This window comes from Bombina bombina, chromosome 2 (genome assembly GCF_027579735.1).
Source record: "Bombina bombina isolate aBomBom1 chromosome 2, aBomBom1.pri, whole genome shotgun sequence".
Lineage (NCBI taxonomy): Eukaryota > Metazoa > Chordata > Amphibia > Anura > Bombinatoridae > Bombina > Bombina bombina.
This window is the reverse complement of record NC_069500.1, coordinates 1,001,763,456-1,001,782,395: the sequence shown is the minus strand read 5'-3', so window position 1 is coordinate 1,001,782,395 and position 18,940 is coordinate 1,001,763,456. Positions and strand designations below refer to the sequence as shown.

The 18,940-nt window shown below is 37.6% G+C and overlaps 1 protein-coding gene across 1 annotated transcript in view; it reads left to right on the top strand.

The window, feature by feature from the left end:
- ZGRF1 (zinc finger GRF-type containing 1) overlaps positions 1-18,940 on the top strand; it is a 329,862-nt gene that overhangs the window by 23,350 nt on the left and 287,572 nt on the right. Inside the window, exons 7-9 of the mRNA XM_053700189.1 lie at positions 262-364; positions 13,508-13,608; positions 13,869-13,998. Of these exons, the coding sequence (XP_053556164.1) occupies positions 262-364; positions 13,508-13,608; positions 13,869-13,998 (334 nt within the window). The remainder of the gene's footprint in view (positions 1-261; positions 365-13,507; positions 13,609-13,868; positions 13,999-18,940) is intronic.

Genomic DNA, 18,940 nt, shown 5'->3' with positions numbered 1-18,940 from the left:
ATATAATGTGGTTGCTACACTGTCGCGTGTTCAGTAATGCTATTGGCGGCACTGCCCAAGGGGCAAGCGTTCCCCTTGATGCCAGAGAGGGCTACAACTCTAATTCATTCTACAATTATTTGATATGTTAGTATGTTTTAATAGATACACTACATTGTAGTGTGAGTTTTTATTATTTGGTTTGTTTTTTTCTGCATTGTTGTATTATAACAAGACATAGTTGTGGCATAATATTTTTTTTTACTTCTGTATCTTTTTTAGCCTTCCAGCACATGCTTAGAAGAGGAGGAAGCATTCTTTGAGATCAGAAAGGATTTTCAAACCTTATCAGATGTAATTCCACCACCTCTTAATAGTGCTGGTTGTAAGCGGAAAAAAAACTTGCTCTATTTAATTTGCTTTTTACAGTTATGTTGACCATTATTGCAATACATTTAATATATATACAAGTATATTTTATACTATTACAAGTTGTTTATTATTAAAGGGACATGAAACACACATTTTCTTTCATGTTATTGCCAAGAGTCCATGAGCTAGTGACGTATGGGATATACAATCCTACCAGGAGGGGCAAAGTTACCCAAACCTCAAAATGCCTATAAATACACCCTTCACCACAACCACAATTCAGTTTTACAAACTTTGCCATCTGGAGGTGGTGAAGTAAGTTTGTGCTAAGATTTCTACGTTGATGTGCGCTTCTCAGCATTTTTTGAAGCCCGATTCCTCTCAGACTACAGTGAATGTCAGAGGGATGTGAAGGGAGTATCACCTAACTGAATGCAATGGTTTTCCTCATGGGTATCTATTTCATAGGTTCTCTGTTATCGTTCGTAGAGATTCATCTCCTACCTCCCTTTTCAGATCGACGATATACTCTCATATTCCATTACCTCTACTGATAACCGTTTCAGTACTGGTTTGGCTACCTGCTATATGTGGATGGGTGTCTTTTGGTAAGTATGTTTTCATTACTTAAGACACTCTCAGCTTTGGTTTGGCATTTTATGTATTTATATAAAGTTCTAAATATATGTATTGTACTTATATTTGCCATGATTCAGGTTTTCAGTATATTTCCTTTAGCAGACTGTCAGTTTCATATCTGGGAAATGCTTTTTTATGAAAATGTATTTCTAACCTGGGGTATAGTCTCTTTTTCAAATTGACTGTCTTTTAAATTCGCGGGCCAAATTAGGCTCGCGAGGGTGCAAAATGCCAAAGTTTATTGCGTCATTCTTATCGCAAGATTTGAAGACGCGAAGTTACGTTCATTGACGCAAATTCGTCATTTCCGGTGTCTTAGTTGACGCCGAGTCCTTCACAAGGTTGCGTCATCTATGACGCGAGTGTGACGTTTTTGTCGCCAAAAAATATTTTTCTGTTTGTTGTGCGTCATACTTGGCGCCAAATATTTTCATTATTTAAGACCCCATTTTTATTTGCCTCTTGCCTTTTTCTATGCCAAAGGGCTATGCTGTTTGCATTTTTTCCCATTCCTTAAACTGCCATATAAGGAAATTGATCATTTTGCTTTATATGTTGTTTTTTTTCTCTTACATTTTCAAGATGTCTCAATCTGATCCTGTCTCAGAATTCACTGTTGGATCCCAGCTGCCTGATAACAGTTCTACCAAAGCTAAGTGCATTTGTTGTAAACTTGTGGAGATAATACCTCCAGCTGTGGTTTGTAATAGTTGTCATGATAAACTTTTACATGCAGAAAATGTATCCATCAGTAGTAGTTCATTACCTGTTGCTGTTCCCTCAACATCTAATGTACAAGATATACCTGTAAATTTAAAATAATTTATTTCTGATTCTATTCAGAGGGCTTTGTCTGCCATCCCGCCTTCTAATAAACGTAAAAGGTCTTTTAAAACTTCTCATAGAGTTGATGACATTTCAAATGACCGGCAACATACTGATTTATCCTTCTCTGATGAGGATCTATCTGATTCAGAAGATCCTGCCTCAGATATTGACACTGACAAATCCTCTTATTTAAAATGGAGTATATTCGTTCTTTATTAAAAGAAGTGTTGATTACATTGGATATAGAGGAAACTAGTCCTCTTGATATTAAAACTAGTTAACGTTTAAATTCTGTTTATAAACCTCCTGTGGTTGTTCCAGAGGTTTTTCCAGTTCCTGATGCTATTTCTGATATGATTTCTAAAGAATGGATTAGGCATGGTACTTCTTTTATTCTTTCTAAAAGGTTTAAAAAATGGTATCCTTTGCCAGCAGTTAGATTGGAGTTTTGGGAAAAGATCCCAAATGTTGATGGGGCTATCTCCACTCTTGCTAAACGTACTACTATTCCTACGAAAAATAGTACTTCTTTTAAAGATACTTTAGATAGGAAGGCTTATTTATATTCAGGTCATCTTCTTAGGCCTGCAATTTCTTTGGCTGATGTTGCATCTGCTTCAACTTTTTGGTTGGAAACTTTAGAGCAACAAGTATCAGATCATGATTTATCTAGCATTGTTAAGTTGATTCAACATGCTAATAATTTCATTTGTGATGCCATTTTTGATATCATCAAAATTGATGTTAGATATATGTCTTTAGCTATTTTAACTAGAAGAGCTTTGTGGCTCAAATCTTGGAATGCTGATATGACTTCTAAATCCAGATTGCTTTCTCTTTCTTTCCAAGGTAATACATTATTTGGTTCTCAGTTGGATTCAATAATTTCAACTGTCACTGGGGGGGAAGGGAGTTTTTTGCCTCAGGATTAAAGACCTAAGGGTAAATCTAAAGCTTCTAACCGTTTTCGTTCCTTTCGACATAATATGGAACAGAAATCTAATCCTTCCCCAAAGGAATCTGTTTCCAATTGGAAGCCTTCCTCAAATTGGAATTAATCCAAGCCTTTTAAGAGATCAAAGCCAGCCCTCAAGTCCTCATGAAGGTGCGGCCCTCATTCCAGCTCAGCTGGTAGGGGGCAGATTAAAATTCCTCAAAGATGTTTGGATCAGGTCGCTCCAAAATCATTGGATTCAGAGTATTGTCTCTCAGGGGTACAGAATAGGATTCAGAGTAAGACCACCAGTAAAGGTTCAGGCTTTCCTGAAGTGTGTTTTAGACCTGGAGTTATCAGGGGTAATCATGCCAGTTCCTTTTCAGGAACAGGGCCTGTGGTTTTATTCAAATCTATTCATTGTCCCAAAGAAAGAAAATTCATTCAGACCAGTTTTGGCTCTAAAGATTTTGAATCGATATGTAAGAGTACCAACTTTCAAGATGGTGACTATGAGGACTATTCTGCCTTTTGTTCAGCAAGGGCATTATATGTCCACAAGGCTGCATATCTTCATATTCCGATTCATCCGGATCACTATCAGTTTCTGAGATTCTCTTTTCTAGACAAGCATTACCAAGCATTACCAATTTGTTGCTCTTCCTTTTGGCCTAGCAACAGCTCCAAGAATCTTTTTAAAGGTTCTCGTACCCTTCTCTCTGTAATCAGAGAGCGGGGTATTGTCGTGTTTCCTTATTTGGACGATATCTTGGTACTCGCTCAGTCTTTACGTTCTGCAGAATCTCACGTGAATCAACTAGTATTGTTTCTTCAAAGACATGGTTGGAGGATCAATTTACCAAAAAGTTCTTTGATTCCTCAGACAAAGGTAACCTTTTTAGGTTTCCAGATAGATTCCATGACTTTGTCTCTAACAGACAAGAGACGTTTGAATTTGGTTGCAGCCTGTCGGAACCTTCAGTCTCAGTCATTTCCTAAAGTAGCTATGTGCATGGAAGTTTTAGGTCTTATGACTGCAGCATCGGACGCGATCCCCTTTGCTCGTTTTCATATGAGCTTTGTATGCTGAACCAATGGTGCAGGGATTATACTAGGATATCACAATTAATATCCTTAAATCCCAATGTTCGACTTTCTCTGACTTGGTGGTTAGATCACCATCATATAATTTTAGGGGCCTCTTTTGTTCGTCCAACCTGGACTGTGATCACAACAGATACGAGTCTTTCAGGTTGGGGAGCTGTTTGGGGATCTCTGACAGCAAAAGGAGTTTGGAAATCTCAAGAGGCGAGATTACCAATCAATATTTTTGAACTCCGTGCAATTTTCAGGGCTCTGCAGTTTTGGTCTCTGTTGAAGAGAGAACCGTTCAATTGTTTTCAGACAGACAATATCACAACTGTGGCATATGCCAATCGTCAGGGTGGGACTCACAGTCCTCAAGCTATGAAAGAAGTATCTCGGATACTTGTTTGGACAGAATCCAGCTCCTTTCTAATTTCTGCGGTTCATATCCCAGGTATAGACAATTGGGAGGCGGATTATCTCAGTTGTCAGACTTTACATCCGGGAGAATGGTCTCTTCACCCAGATGTGTTTTCTCAAATTGTTCAGATGTGGGGGCTTCCAGAAATAGATCTGATGGCTTCTCATCTCAACACGAAACTTCCCAGGTACCTGTCCAGGTCCAGGGATCCTCAGGCAGAAGCAGTGGATGTGTTGACACTTCCTTGGTGTTATCAACCTGCTTATGTTTTCCCGCCTCTAGTTCTTCTTCCAAGAGTGATCTCCAAAATCCTCATGGAGCAATCGTTTGTGCTGCTGGTGGCTCCAGCATGGCCTCACAGGCTTTGGTATGCAGATCTTGTTCGGATGTCCAGTTGCTAACCTTGGCCACTTCCATTAAGGCCAGACCTTCTATCTCAATTTGAAGTTATGGAAATTGAACGCTTAGTGCTTAGTCATAGAGGTTTCTCTGACTCAGTGATTAATACTAGGTTGCAGGCTCGTAAATCTGTTTCTAGAAAGATTTATTATCGAGTTTGGAAGACTTATATTTCATGGTGTTCTTCTCATAAATTCTCCTGGCTTTCTTTTAGAATTCCTAGAATTTTACAGTTTCTTCAAGATGGTTTGGATAAAGGCTTGTCTGCAAGTTCCTAGAAAGGACAAATCTCTGCTCTTTCTGTTTTATTCCACAAGAAAATTGCTAAACGTCCTGATATTCATTGTTTTGTACAGGCTTTGGTTTGTATCAAGCCTGTCATTAAATCAATCTCTCCTCCTTGGAGTCTTAATTTGGTTTTGAAGGCTTTGCAGGCTCCTCCATTTGAGCCTATGCATTCTTTGGACATTAAACTACTTTCCTGGAAAGTGTTGTTCCTTTTGGCCATCTCTTCTGCTAGAAGAGTTTCTGAATTATCCACTCTCTCTTGTGAATCTCCTTTTCTGATTTTTCATCAGGATAAGGCAGTTTTGCAGGCTTCATTTAAATTATTACCTAAGGTTGTGAATTCTAACAACATTAATAGAGAAATTGTTGTCCCTTCTTTGTGTCCTAATCCTAAGAATTATTTGGAGAGATCTTTACATTCTTTGGATGTGGTGAGAGTTCTGAAATATTATGTTGAAGCCACTAAAGATTTCAGGAAGACTTCTAGTCTATTCGTTTTCTTTTCTGCTTCCAGGAAAGGTCAGAAGGCTTCTGCCGTTTCTTTGGCATCGTGGTTAAAGGTTTTGATTCATCAAGCTTATTTGGAGTCGGGTAAAGCCCCGCCTCAGAGAATTACAGCTCATTCTACTAGATCAGTTTTCACTTCTTGGGCTTTTAAGAATGAAGCTACGGTTGATCAGATTTGCAAAGCAGCATCTTGGTCTTTTTTGTATACATTTACTAAATTCTACCATTTTGATGTGTTTGCTTCTTCAGAAGCAGTTTTTTGAAGAAAAGTTCTTCGGGCAGCTGTTTCCGTTTGATTCTTTTGCTTATGATTTAAGTTTTTATTTTTTGAGAATAAACTTATATTTGGGTTGTGTATTTATTTTTTTCACATCTTGGGTATTGCTATCCCATACGTCACCAGCTTATGGACTCTTGCCAATTACATGAAAGAAAACATAATTTATGTAAGAACTTACCTGATAAATTAATTTCTTTCATATTGGCAAGAGTCTATGAGGCCCACCCTTTTTTATGGTGGTTATGATTTTTTTTTATAAAGCACAATTATTTCCAAATTCCTTTGTTGATGCTTTTTACTCCTTTCTTTATCACCCCACTTCTTGGCTATTCATTAAACTGAATTGTGGGTGTGGTGAGGGGTGTATTTATAGGCATTTTGAGGTTTAGGAAACTTTGCCCCTCCTGGTAGTATTGTATATCCCATACGTCACTAGCTCATGGACTCTTGCTAATATGAAAGAAATGAATTTATCAGGTAAGTTCTTACATAAATTATGTTTTTTTTCTTTCATGATTCAGACAGAGCATCCATTTTTAAACTTTCTAATTCTGTTATCAAATATAATTCATTCTCTTGGTATAGATTTGTCGAAGAAGCCGCAATGCAATCCTGGGAGCTAGCTGAACACATCGGTTGAGCCAATGGCAATATTCATATATGTACAGCCACTATTCAGTAGCTTGCTCCTAATAGTGTATTGCTGCTCATGAGTCTACAGAGATATGCTTTACAACGCAGGATTCCAAGAGAATGAAGCAAATTAGATAAATTAAGTCAACTGGAAATTTGGTTAAAATTGCATGCTCTGTCTGAATCATGAAAGATTAATTTTGACATTACTGTCTAATTAAGAATTAAGACAGGCTGCTCTTAACGGGACCAAAGCGGTTTGACACTGCATTCAGTTGGAACACGCTAAGGGGCATAGAGGAGACGGAGGAAAAGGCCAATGCAGTGAGTCCTATGTAACAACTGCGCACTAAAAGAGAAAAAAAGTGAACTAATTATTAATCTGATGACAAATCATCATAACAGTGATTAATCAAATGACGGGTATTGAAATACACATACAGAAGTACAATCTTGTAGTCTAAAAGTCTGCAGAGGAATACATTTAAACAACATGATTAGGTATTCACCAAAAGTCTTTTGGGGTTAGCTGATACTAAAGGCCTCTTTAAATACTCTTCTAATACACATTTAAGTTTTTTAACGAGTGGCTAAAAACTGAGACATTTACTAGTCTCCCGTTTAAGGAATATTTTAAACTATTAATGAAGCTCTGCTCTATAATATTTTAAAGCAAGAAAAAAAAGGGGGAAAAAAGGAAAATATAAGGGAAAGGAACAAAGAAGAGAGAAAAGAAGAAAAGGTTCGGCTGCAATAAAATGGAGACCAAGAAGGCCCAAATGCCAGATAAATCTACTAAAAATAACAAATTTCCTAATATAAAGCTGAATTCTTTTTTTTCCCCAAAAGTTGAAACTCTAGGAAAAAAGCATTATGCTGATCTGAGTGATCCTTATATGGGAAAGTTACAGCTGAAAAAAAGAGACTCAGACATATTTATTAGAAAAGCAGATTTAAGTAAACTCTTAACTAAGAAGGACATAAAGTCAATAAAAGACTGCATTAAAAATGAAATTGCTACCATTAAAGAAGAATAAAAGAAATTGGTAGAAGAGTTAATGATTTAGAGGAAATAAGTGACAAAATGATAATACATATGGAAACCATCAAACATCATATTAATCTACAAAAGAAAACTATAATATACACACAAAATAAATTGTCAGATTTAGAAGATAGACCCAGGAGAAAGAAGTTAAAGGGACAGTGTACACCAGAATTTTTATTGTTTAAAAAGATAGATAATCGCTTTATTACCCATTCCCTAGTTTTACATAACCAACACAGTTATATAAATACATTTTTTACCTCTGTGATTTTCTTGTATATAAGCCTCTGCAAACTGCCCCCTTTTTCAGTTCTTTTGACAGACATCCATTTTAGCCAATCAGAGCTGGCTCACTGGAACTCCACGTGCGTGAGCACAGTGTTATCTATATGACACACATGAACTAACACCCTCTAGTGGTGAAAAACTGTCAAAATGCCCTGAGAGAAGAGGCGGCCTTCAAGGGCTTAGAAATTAGCATATGAAGCTCCTAGGTTTAGCTTTCAACTAAGAATACCAAGAGAATAAAGCAAAATTGGTGCTAAATGTAAATTGGAAAATTTAAAAGGAACGGAATAGAGGGCGCCACATAGTGCAGATCAAAACAACTTTGAATGGTGAGCGATAAGATAAGTGAAATCCTACTCACACAATGTAAAGCACAAATGTGCAGTACCAGCAGTCCGGAACCACACGTTGTCCGGTAGACCAGCAAAAGATATCACCAATGGGAGTCCTCGTCTCACCAGGGAGAGTCCAGAGATACCCAGATAGGAGTGGTCAGAGTATGCCAATGGAGCAAAAGTCAGTGGGGATCAACCAACAGGTCCAGAGGTTCAATGCAGCGTGTCAAGAGAGTCCAGGGGATATTTCACCAAGGGCAAATATAATGAATCAGCTGCAGATGGAGAGTTAAAAAAGGATTAAAATTTATTATAATGATAAAAACAACAGCAACGCATTTCTTAGTGCTACACACTGTTTCATGAAACAGTGTGTAGCACTGAGAAACGCGTTGCTGTTGTTGCTGTTGTTTTTATCATTATAATAATGATAAAAATCATTATAATAAATTTTAATCCTTTTTTAACTCTCCATCTGCTGCTGATTCATTATATTTGTCCTTGGTGTAATATCCCCTGGACTCTCTTGACACGCTGCATTGAACCTCTGGACCTGTTGGTTGATCCCTACTGACTCTTGCTCCATTGGCATACTCTGACCACTCCTATCTGGGTATCTCTGGACTTTCCCTGGTGAGACGAGGACTCCCATTGGTGATATCTTTTGCTGGTCTACCGGATGACGTGTGGTTCCGGACTGCTGGTACTGCACATCTGTGCTTTACATTGTGTGAGTAGGATTTCACTTATCTTATCGCTCACCATTCAAAGTTGTTTTGATCTGCACAATGTGGCGCCCTCTATTCTGTTCCTTTTAGATTCTCTTTCCTGTGTTGTGGCAAGACACCCTGGAGGAGCGGCCTACTTATCCTGGATGTACCCCATTGTATACCCTCTGGATTTGCATATAAGAGGACTTCTTTAACCAATCACTTATTGGACTATAAAGTCTGTATATTCATATATATCCGCCCTTTGGTTTTTACTTGCTTTTATTGTTGTCCTCTATTGCACATTTATAGTCCCACATATTGTCGTTGTTTTATTGTTGGTTCACTGAATCACCTAGTTATCCTAACATACTACTCATTACCTACATTTACTTTGTGGCAATTTTATTTGCCCCTAGGCGCCTCTTATAAGTACCCTGGTGACGCCTGCCATCACCAAGTGTACTAGTAGCAAATTGGAAAATTGTTTAAAATTACATTCTCTATCTGAATCATGAAAGTTTAATTTGGACTAGACTGTCCCTTTAAGGATTAAAGGAATATCAAAAATTAAAAACGAACAGTTAAATGGATATTTACAAGACCTTTTTAAGCAAATTCTAAAGGATCAGTATTCTTCAGAAATAGAAAGCGCACATAGACCAGTTCTAAACAATAAGACAAATATGAGGGACATGATCAGTAGATTCCAGAAATATAAGGATAAAGACTTAATATTTATAACTGCAAGACCTAGTCAAGATATTACATTTTAGAGACCATATAGTACACTTCTTCCCAGACCTGAACTTTGCCTCACTTCAGAAGAGAAGAGAGAGAAAATATATTAGACTTTCTGCAAGCTAACAAGCTACGATACCAAGGGGGATATCCATCTAGTCTAATAGTCACATTGAATGGAAAGACAGCGATATACAGAGAGAAAAGAGACTAAGGATTATAAAACAAAGTTGAATTTGGATATACCAACACCATCAGACCTAAAAGAAGAGGAAGGAACGCTACAGTTTAAAACAAACCTAAAAGATGGACGCTGGAAGAGCGTTGAGAGGAATAGGAATAGAATCTTTAATTTATTTAATTTTTTTCCTCTTCTCTCCAAGATAGGATGAAAAGTGAAAATTATATTTTGTATTTTATTTCATTTTTTTCATTTTTTTCTCTTTTGGAAAATTAATCCATATTTATGGTTAATTTACACACATTTTTTTCACTAGAAAAAGGGCACAATTACCCCTTTAAATTATTTTTATATATGTGAATGTTATTATTTTTTGTTATATATTACATTTTTTTTCTCTTTTGGAAAATTATTCCATATATACTGTATGGTTAATTTACAAGTTTTTTTTTTTTTGGGGGGGGGGTTCTCACTGGATAAGGCACAATTGCCCCTTAAATTATATACCACTTTTTTTCCCCACCGGATAAGGGCATAATTGCCCCCTAAATAACGCACCATTTTTTTTGACATCTCACATCACTTTTTTAAGCTGTAAGATGGTGTGTTAATGTTTCAAGAGATATAATAGTACCTTTATAATTATAGTTATGCAATTTCATGGGGCACCCACTCAAATTAACTAGAATAGCAAGAATTTGAACTTTTTTAGTATTCACACATTATAATATTAATGTCTAATGATATTAAAATAATTTCATTGAATGTTAAAGGGCTTAATAATATTTTTTTAAAAAAACTAATTCTAGCACATTAGAGAATTTAAAAGAATGAAAGGTGAAATAGTATTTGTGCAAAGAACCCATTTCAAGTAGGCCACTGAAACAAAGTTTATTAACCATAAATATGATAAATGTTTTCTTGCATCTTTCACAAAAGATGAAGGAAAGGATTAATGACCCAGAAGGAAGATTCATGGGACTCACTGTGCTTCTTTTTGAGAAACCAGTTACATTTTTTAATATTTATGCGCTAAATAAATCCCAAGACACTTTTTTCAAGGAATAGTGAACAAATTATTGGATATGCAAGAAGGTGTTTTGTTACTAGGAGTGATTTTAATAAACAAACTATCCACGCTTATTTTACTCAAGAATAGACTATATGTGCATAGATTCTGTAGGTCTTTCTTTGATCAAGGATATTACCTATTACATGGTCAGACCATGTCCCTATTTATGTTGCTTTTAAATGGCCAGAAAAGCCAATAGTAGTGTATACTTGGAGATTCAATGATTTCCTATTAGATAATGAAGAGGTAAAAGAACAAATAGGAAAACAAGTTAAGGAATACTTTGAAATTTAATAATGCACCAAATCTTAGTGAATAGACAATATGGGAGACACATAAGTGTGTAATGCAAGGGAACTGATCAGATATAAATCATATTTAAAGAAATTTAAAGAACAGAAATTAAAAGGACTATTTAGAAAACTTACACATAGTATAATCTAAACATAAAAAATATGCTGAAAATGATACCTTAAAAATGAAAATAGAAGAAAACTGATATGAAATAAAGAAATGAACTAATAATAAAAAAACTTCAATTTATTTAAAGAAAAACATATATGAATATTTATTGACAATTTTTAGTGGAAAAATAAACTAAGAACAATCTGAAAACCTAGAGAGCCCTCTAGATCAAAAAGAAATGGTAATATCAGATCTTAAAGGGACATGAAACCCCAAAAAATCTTTAGTGATTCGGATAGAGAATACATTTTTAAAACAACTTTCCAAATTACTTCTATTATTTAATTTGCTTACTTCACTTGTTATCCTTTGCTGAAAGGTTTATCTAGGAAAGCTCAGGAGCAGCAAAGAACCTAGGTTCTAGCTGCTGATTGGTGCCTGGATAAATATACTGGTGTAGCATCTTTCCTGATATGGCAAGTTCATCAGTGTCTGCTAAGATAGTAGAGTTGAATTTAAAGATCTTCACAAGGTGGTATTTAACCCCTAGTAAAGTTAAAAAGATATATCCACACACAAATGGCCTATGTTGGTGAAACTGGGGAGAAAATGGTAACATGGCTTTATATATCGAGGTAGTGTCCAAAGATAGGAGAATATTGGAATGAGGTATCAAATATGTGTAACAAAATATTAAAAAAGAAAGGAAGTTGTGATTTTGAATCTGGTATTAAATCAGTCCATAAGAAACAAAAAAAATAGTCTTACCTAGTCTTATTTTGATATTATTTAACAGTGCAAAGAGACTAATTCTAAAGCTCTGGAAAAAGAGGGAATCTCTTGACTTAGATATGGGGATACAAGAAGTTGAGGAACATATATAATTTTAGAAGAATTCTACTATTTGAAAAAAGGGAAAATTGAGTTCTATGGGGCCCATTTATCAAAGGGCTTGCGGACCTGATCCGACACTGCGGATCAGGTCCGCAAGACCTCGCTAAATGCGGAGAGCAATACGCTCTCCACATTTAACATTGCACCAGCAGCTCACAAGAGCTGCTGGTGCAACGCCGCCCCCTGCTGACTCGCGGCCAATCGGCCGCCAGCAGGGAGCTGTCAATCAACCCGATCGTATTCGATCGGGTTGATTTCCGGCGGTTCCTGTCCGCCTGCTCAGAGCAGGCGGACAGGGTTATGAAGCAGCGGTCTTTAGACCGCTGCTTCATAACTTGTGTTTCTGGCGAGTCTGAAGACTCGCCAGAAACACGGCCCTTCAAGTTCCATACGGAGCTTGATAAATGGGCCTGTATGAGTCAATCATTCAGATTTGAGAATTGAATAAACAAAACATGTTTAAATGAGACCTGATAGGTAGAAGTGGGGTGCCCCAGATAGAGATACAAATGATGAGTTGATTTAAAAGAAAAATAGATATAATTCTATTTAATTATATGTTGATGGGTACTATTGTTTTGTATTTTATGTTTTGTAAATAAAAACTTTAAGAAAAGAATATTGTGTGCTCTACCTGACTCATGAAATAAATTTTGTTGAGTTTATGTCCCTTTAAGAATGTGTTAGTCTGAGGTGTAACCAAACCAAGGCAACATGCTTTGTACATTTTTAAATTTATATTATTCTACTTTTGGTATTAATTGTAATATAAAACAATGTATCTGCTACTATTTGTCGGTTACCCAAATTATTCAGGTTCGGCTGATTGCTGGCTCTGCAACTTCTTTTTCTAATCGTCTTTAGTTTTCGCTTCCAACGTGCACTAAAGAGACAAACACTAGTGTTATTCAATTCAAATGATCTACTCTCTTAAATGCACAAGAGTGTTTACTCTCAAGGAGACAGATTAGATGTACTGAAGACTATAAAATGAGACATTGTTTGATTTAAAAGATTGTTAATCCAATCAACAATATATATTCTTGTGAGTGACATTCTGGAGTCATAAATTTAGTTATTTATTAGTAATGACACCATTTTGTATTTGTTTCTTTACATATTGGAAATAAAAACCATAGATTGGAAAAACAAGATTCAGAGACTGTGATTTAGTAGCAGAGCCTGGATAATCCTGAAAATACATGAGTGTATTATGATTTATATTCTCTTGACAGTAATGCATTTTTTTTACATCTTTGTCTATACTATATTCACTATATTATTTGCACCCCTGGTATTTCAAGAGAAGGCCCCTCAAGCCACGCAAGAAATAGCTTCTATGTTAAGTTGTATCCAATACAAACAACCACCAATAAATAGTTTTTCTACAGCATGGTTCCTTTATTGAAAACAGCAATGTACTATTGTTGTTTTTTAATGTATTTAACTCTGGGTTCATATTGTCAGTATCCTCATTGGACCATCACCTGCCTCAATGGACTGGGGACACTCAGAGATCAGGATGTGACTGGGAGCTATCGCAGTGGCTGTTCGGAGAAACAAACAGGGTACTTGCATGCTGTAGTGTGTTTTTGGTTTGTGTGTTAGTTGATAAATGTACATTAATGTTCAATAAAGAAGCTACAAAATTACAAATGAAGTCTGCTAACAATCACTGCAGACCCATCTGTTGAGTAATATAATTTATACAATTGTTCTTTAGTTGTGCCCATAACTCCTACATTGTTTCTATAGACCTTAAAGTCCCTGTCTAATTTTATACGCTAACTTTACTAATAACTATATTATTTATGTTAACTTACTTTAGATGAAGCCACAAAGCCAGCAACAGTCACCAACTCTAGATATCCCCTTTTTCCTGAGGCCAAGAAATGATAACAGTATGGATAATGCTGGAATCTCGCCAGCTGGTGAAGGGTCTTCACCGGTTCTTCAAAGTAAGATATTGTTCTTTCCAGAACGGTTTGAAATTGATTGTTGTCATATCAGCATATTTCATTAGTCCATTTTTGCCATTCTGTAAATAGAAAGGTTGTAAAGATGTGACACAAAAAGATTTAGGAGAAACCTATTATATACAGTCTGAGTGTGTATTTGCTATACTGGATAATAGTGCAATATATTGGATATAGTTTAAGTTCTGTCGAGAATTCCAGATGTTCATATGTTTTTTTAATTTTTAAATGTATGAACAAATTTGGATGAAGTTTAAAAGGTTTGTATTTACAACTGACAAGATATTGAAAATATCAGGTTTGTGTAATTGTGTAATATATTAATTGGTTCAGAAGTTATGGATGTGTGAAAATAATGATATTTGAATAGAAAGTTTACAAAGCTACAAAACAAACCTGTACTAACCATGTATTAGTATAGCATGTATTAGTATAGCATTGTAGATGTAAAAGATGTAAAGAGAAATCCATTGAGTTGAGGACATTCAATTAAAACTAAATTCCTTATAAACTGTTGTTATGCCTAGTAAAAAAATATAATCTACTTTTATATGTATTATATTTATAATTATATATTGAGCACATGTGTGTGTGTGTGTAGATATAATAATAATAATAATAATATTAAATATACATACATTACACACACACGTGTGTGTATGTGTGTATATATATATATATATATATATATATATATATATATATATATATATTATATATATATATATATATATATATATATATATATATATATATATATATATATATATATATATATATATATATATACACACAGAGAGAAGCACACTCACAGGAACGAACAACCGGCTCAATACTATTGTTAGCCTGTTCTATGCGTTTTACCACCTGGGTGCAGCTTCTTTTAGCCCAGTAATGCTTTTCACAGAGTAGAACTTTCCTGTAGTATATCAGTCTGATCCCGCCTATTACGGTCAGTCTAGCGCTGAAATACCAGGCAATTCCTCTCTGAACAAGGAACACAGCAACCCCAGACGATCGTTTCGGCCTTCATTGGGCCTCGTCAGTGAGGTGTAGCCATGATCCTCTAAGCACACTGAGCAAGGAATCCACATCTGGTTTACCCTTTTCTTTTACAAGATACGATGAGTCCACGGATTTCATCCTTACTTGTGGGATATCGCCTCCTGGTCAGCAGGAGGAGGCAAAGAGCACCACAGCAAAGCTGTTAAAAATCACTTCCCTTCCCACAAACCCCAGTTATTCTCTTTGCCTGCGTTGCAAGGAGGTGGTAAAGTTTATGTGTATGATAGAAATTTCTTCAATCAATATTTTATTATTTTAAAGCAGAGCAGGTTTGCTCTCATCTTTTCTGGGGTCTAGCCGTTGCCCACGTCAGTCTCTTCAGTAGAGCAGTGGTGGCTTTTAAGCAATTGGGAACTTGTGGGGTATAATCCCCACTGAGCCTCACAAACAGTTGTTGCTGCCCTACCTTGAAAGCCTGAGTAAGATTATTCAGTCTTTTCTTTTTTCCCACAGGTCCATGTGAGGGAGGATATCCTTTCAAACCAGGTGAGCTGTACTTCTGCCAGGCAGATCTAGATTCAGGTAAGTGCCAAGTTTATTTTTCTTTGGTCAGGGAAAATATGGCACTTCAGCAGTTAAATCTGTTTGGGATGCTAAATACAAGTAATCCTATTAAGGGTTAATAGGATAATTGTAGGCAGATTATGCAGGCACTGGGGACGAGAGGAGCGTTTATTTGAAGGGCTCAGTTATGTGTTTTTCTCCGGATTTGTTCCGGACATGGTGGAAAGAATCAGTAGTGTATTTTACAGTGTGCAAGGTACTTTTGGCGGCTCTACTCTAGAGTTAATGGCGGCTGGGAAGTTACATCGCTTAAGGAATGCCCACGATTAAGGAGGCGGTCTTCTTCTGAGGCGGCAAGATAGTTTTTGCATGCCTTTCCGGATTCATTTCCTGTGAGTCCCGGAATAAAGAAGTGGGTTTTTTTTTTGTGGCTCTGCTCTATCCGAGAAGTCTGAGGAGCTATCGCTTAGTAGCCTGTTTGAGCAGCTCCGGATCAAGACCGGATCGTTTGCAGCGCTTGATATCGCCGCCAACCTGCAGGACAGGTAGGCACCTCAGCAAAATTGAGGTTTCTAGAGATCCGCTGCTCTGTTGTTGAGAAATAAAAATTTAGTTCAATATTTAAAGTGACAGTAACTTCTTTTGCCAGTAATATTATCCAAGTTAAATAAAAGCAGTTTTATTTTTTTCTTTGGTTACTGGTTAAAGATGGACCAAGAGGCCTTACAAAATGTTACATGCAGCCTGTGTTTTGACTCACAGGTGGAACCACCAATCCCTTTTTATTCTTCATGTATTGAAAGAACATTGCATTACAGGGATATACTTTTTGATTCTGAGCTATCATTAGCGAAGAGGGATGCTGTTTAGGGGTCTCCTGTTCAGGATATGCCGCAGCTTTCTCCTCAAGCGCCCCAAACCTTGTCGTCTACTCATGCAGTGCCCTGCTTTTCCTCTCACACTCTGGTAGGAGTTACTTTGCAAGACATTGCTACCCAAATATCTTCTGCGGTAACTGATGTGCTGTCTGCTTTTCCCATGCTGCAGGGAAAGCGCAAAAGGAAATGTAAAGAATCAGTGAGTAAGGTTTCTAATACAGTTGTGGCTATTCCAAATACTTCCTCCCTGAAGTCTGAGGAGGAAGATACTTCGGTAGCATCTGAGGATGAGATCTCAGACTCGGACAGTGTTATTCCTTCTTCTGATGCTGAAGTTGTATCCTTCAGGTTTAAGCTGATACACCTCCGTTTGTTACTTAAGGAGGTTTTGGCTACCTTGGACGACTCCGATGCGACTATCGTAGTCAATCCTAAGAAGTCTAGTAAGCTGAACAAGTACTTTGATGTACCCTCCACGGTGGAGGTTTTCCCTGTACCAGACCGTGCTACAGAGATTATTGCACGGGAGTGGGAGAGACCTGGTATTCCTTTTTCTCTATCCCCATTTTTTAAGAAAATGTTTCCAATAGCTGACCCTATTAAGGAGTCTTGGCAAATGGTTCCCAAGGTGGAAGGGGCAATTTCCACTTTGGCTAAGAGAACCACTATTCCCAGAGAGGATAGCTGTTCCTTTAAGAATCCTATGGATAAGAAGTTGGAGGCGTTACTAAAGAAGATGTATGTTCATCAGGGTTTACAATGGCAGCCTGCGGTGTGTATTGAAACTGTCACCAACGCGGAAGCCTACTGGTTTGATGCGTTGTCTGATTCTATTCAGACAGATACTTCTCTTGAGGAAATTCAGGATAGGATCAAGGCTCTTAAGTTGGCCAATTCCTTTATCACGGATGCTTCTTTACAAGTCATTAAGTTGGGAGCAAAGATTTCTGGCTTTGCTGTAATGGCCAACAGAGCCTTATGGTTGAAGTCCTGGTCTGCGGATGTTTCATCCAAGTCCAAAATGTTGCCGGTTCCCTACAAGGGTAAGACCTTGTTTAGGTCGAGCTTGGACAAAATTATTTCAGATATTACGGGAGGAAAAGGACATTTCCTCCCTTAAGATAAGAGGAATAAACAGAAAAGATGTCAGAGTAATTTTCGTTCCTTTCGAAAACGTTAAAGGTAAGCATTCCCCCCTCTTCCAAGCAGGAACAGTCCAAGTCTTCCTGAAAGTCCAATCAGTCTTGGAAAAAGGGGAAGCAATCTAAGAAGCCCGCAAATGATTTAAAGTCAGCATGAAGGGTCTGCCCCCGATCCGGGAGCGGATCTTGTTGGGGGCAGACTTTCTCACTTCGCTCAAGCCTGGGTTCGGGATGTTCTGGATTCCTGAGCGGTGGACATTGTGTCCCAGGAATACAAACTAGAGTTTAAGACCTTTCCTCCCAGGGACAGTTTCCTCCTCTCAAAATTATTTGTATACCAGATAAAAAGAGAAGCGTTCTTACATTGTGTCCGGGATCTTTCCGCCCTGGGAGTGATCGTTCCTGTTCCAATGCAGGAACAGGGTCTGGGATTCTACTCCTATCTGTTCGTGGTTCCCAAAAAAGAGGGAACTTTCAGACAAATTTTAGACCTCAAAAGTCTAAACAAGTTCCTCAGAGTACCGTCCTTCAAGATGGAAACTATTCGTTCCATTCTTTCCTTAGTTAAAGAGGGTCAGTTCATGACAACAGTTGACCTAAAGGATGCGTACCTTCATGTTCCCATCCACAGGGATCATCACAAGTTTCTGAGGTTCGCGTTTCTAGACAAACACTTTCAGTTTGTGGCTCTTCCATTCGGCCTTGCCACAGCTCCCAGAATTTTCTCAAAGGTCCTGGGGGCGCTGTTGGCGCTGCTCTGGCCGCGGGGCATTGCAGTGGCACCTTATCTGGACGACATTCTCGTTCAGGCACCATCTTTTCAACAAGCAAACTTCCACACGGAGATCTTGTTATCTTTTCTGCTCTCCCACAGATGGAAGGTGAATTTGGGAAAAAGTTCCTTGATTCCAGCTACAAGGTTAGTGTACTGGGGAACCATAATAGATTTCCTATCAATGAAAATATTTCTGACAGAGGTCAGAAAAACAAAGATCTTCGACTCTTGTCTTGCCCTTCAGTCTTCTCCTCGGCCGTCAGTGGCCCAGTGTATGAAGGTAATTGGTCTGATGGTAGCTGCCATGGACTTCATTCCGTTTGCTCTGTACCATCTCAGACCTCTGCAGTTATGCATGCTCAATCAATGGAACAGGGATTATGCGGATCTGTCTCCGCGATTAGAACTGGATCAGGCGACAAGAGATTCTCTTCCGTGGTGGTTGTCTCAGGAACATCCCAGGGAACCTGCTTCCGCTAACCTACCTGGGTGATTGTGACCACGGATGCCAGCCTGCTGGGATGGGGAGCAGTCTGGGGCTTCTTAAAGGCTCAGGGTAT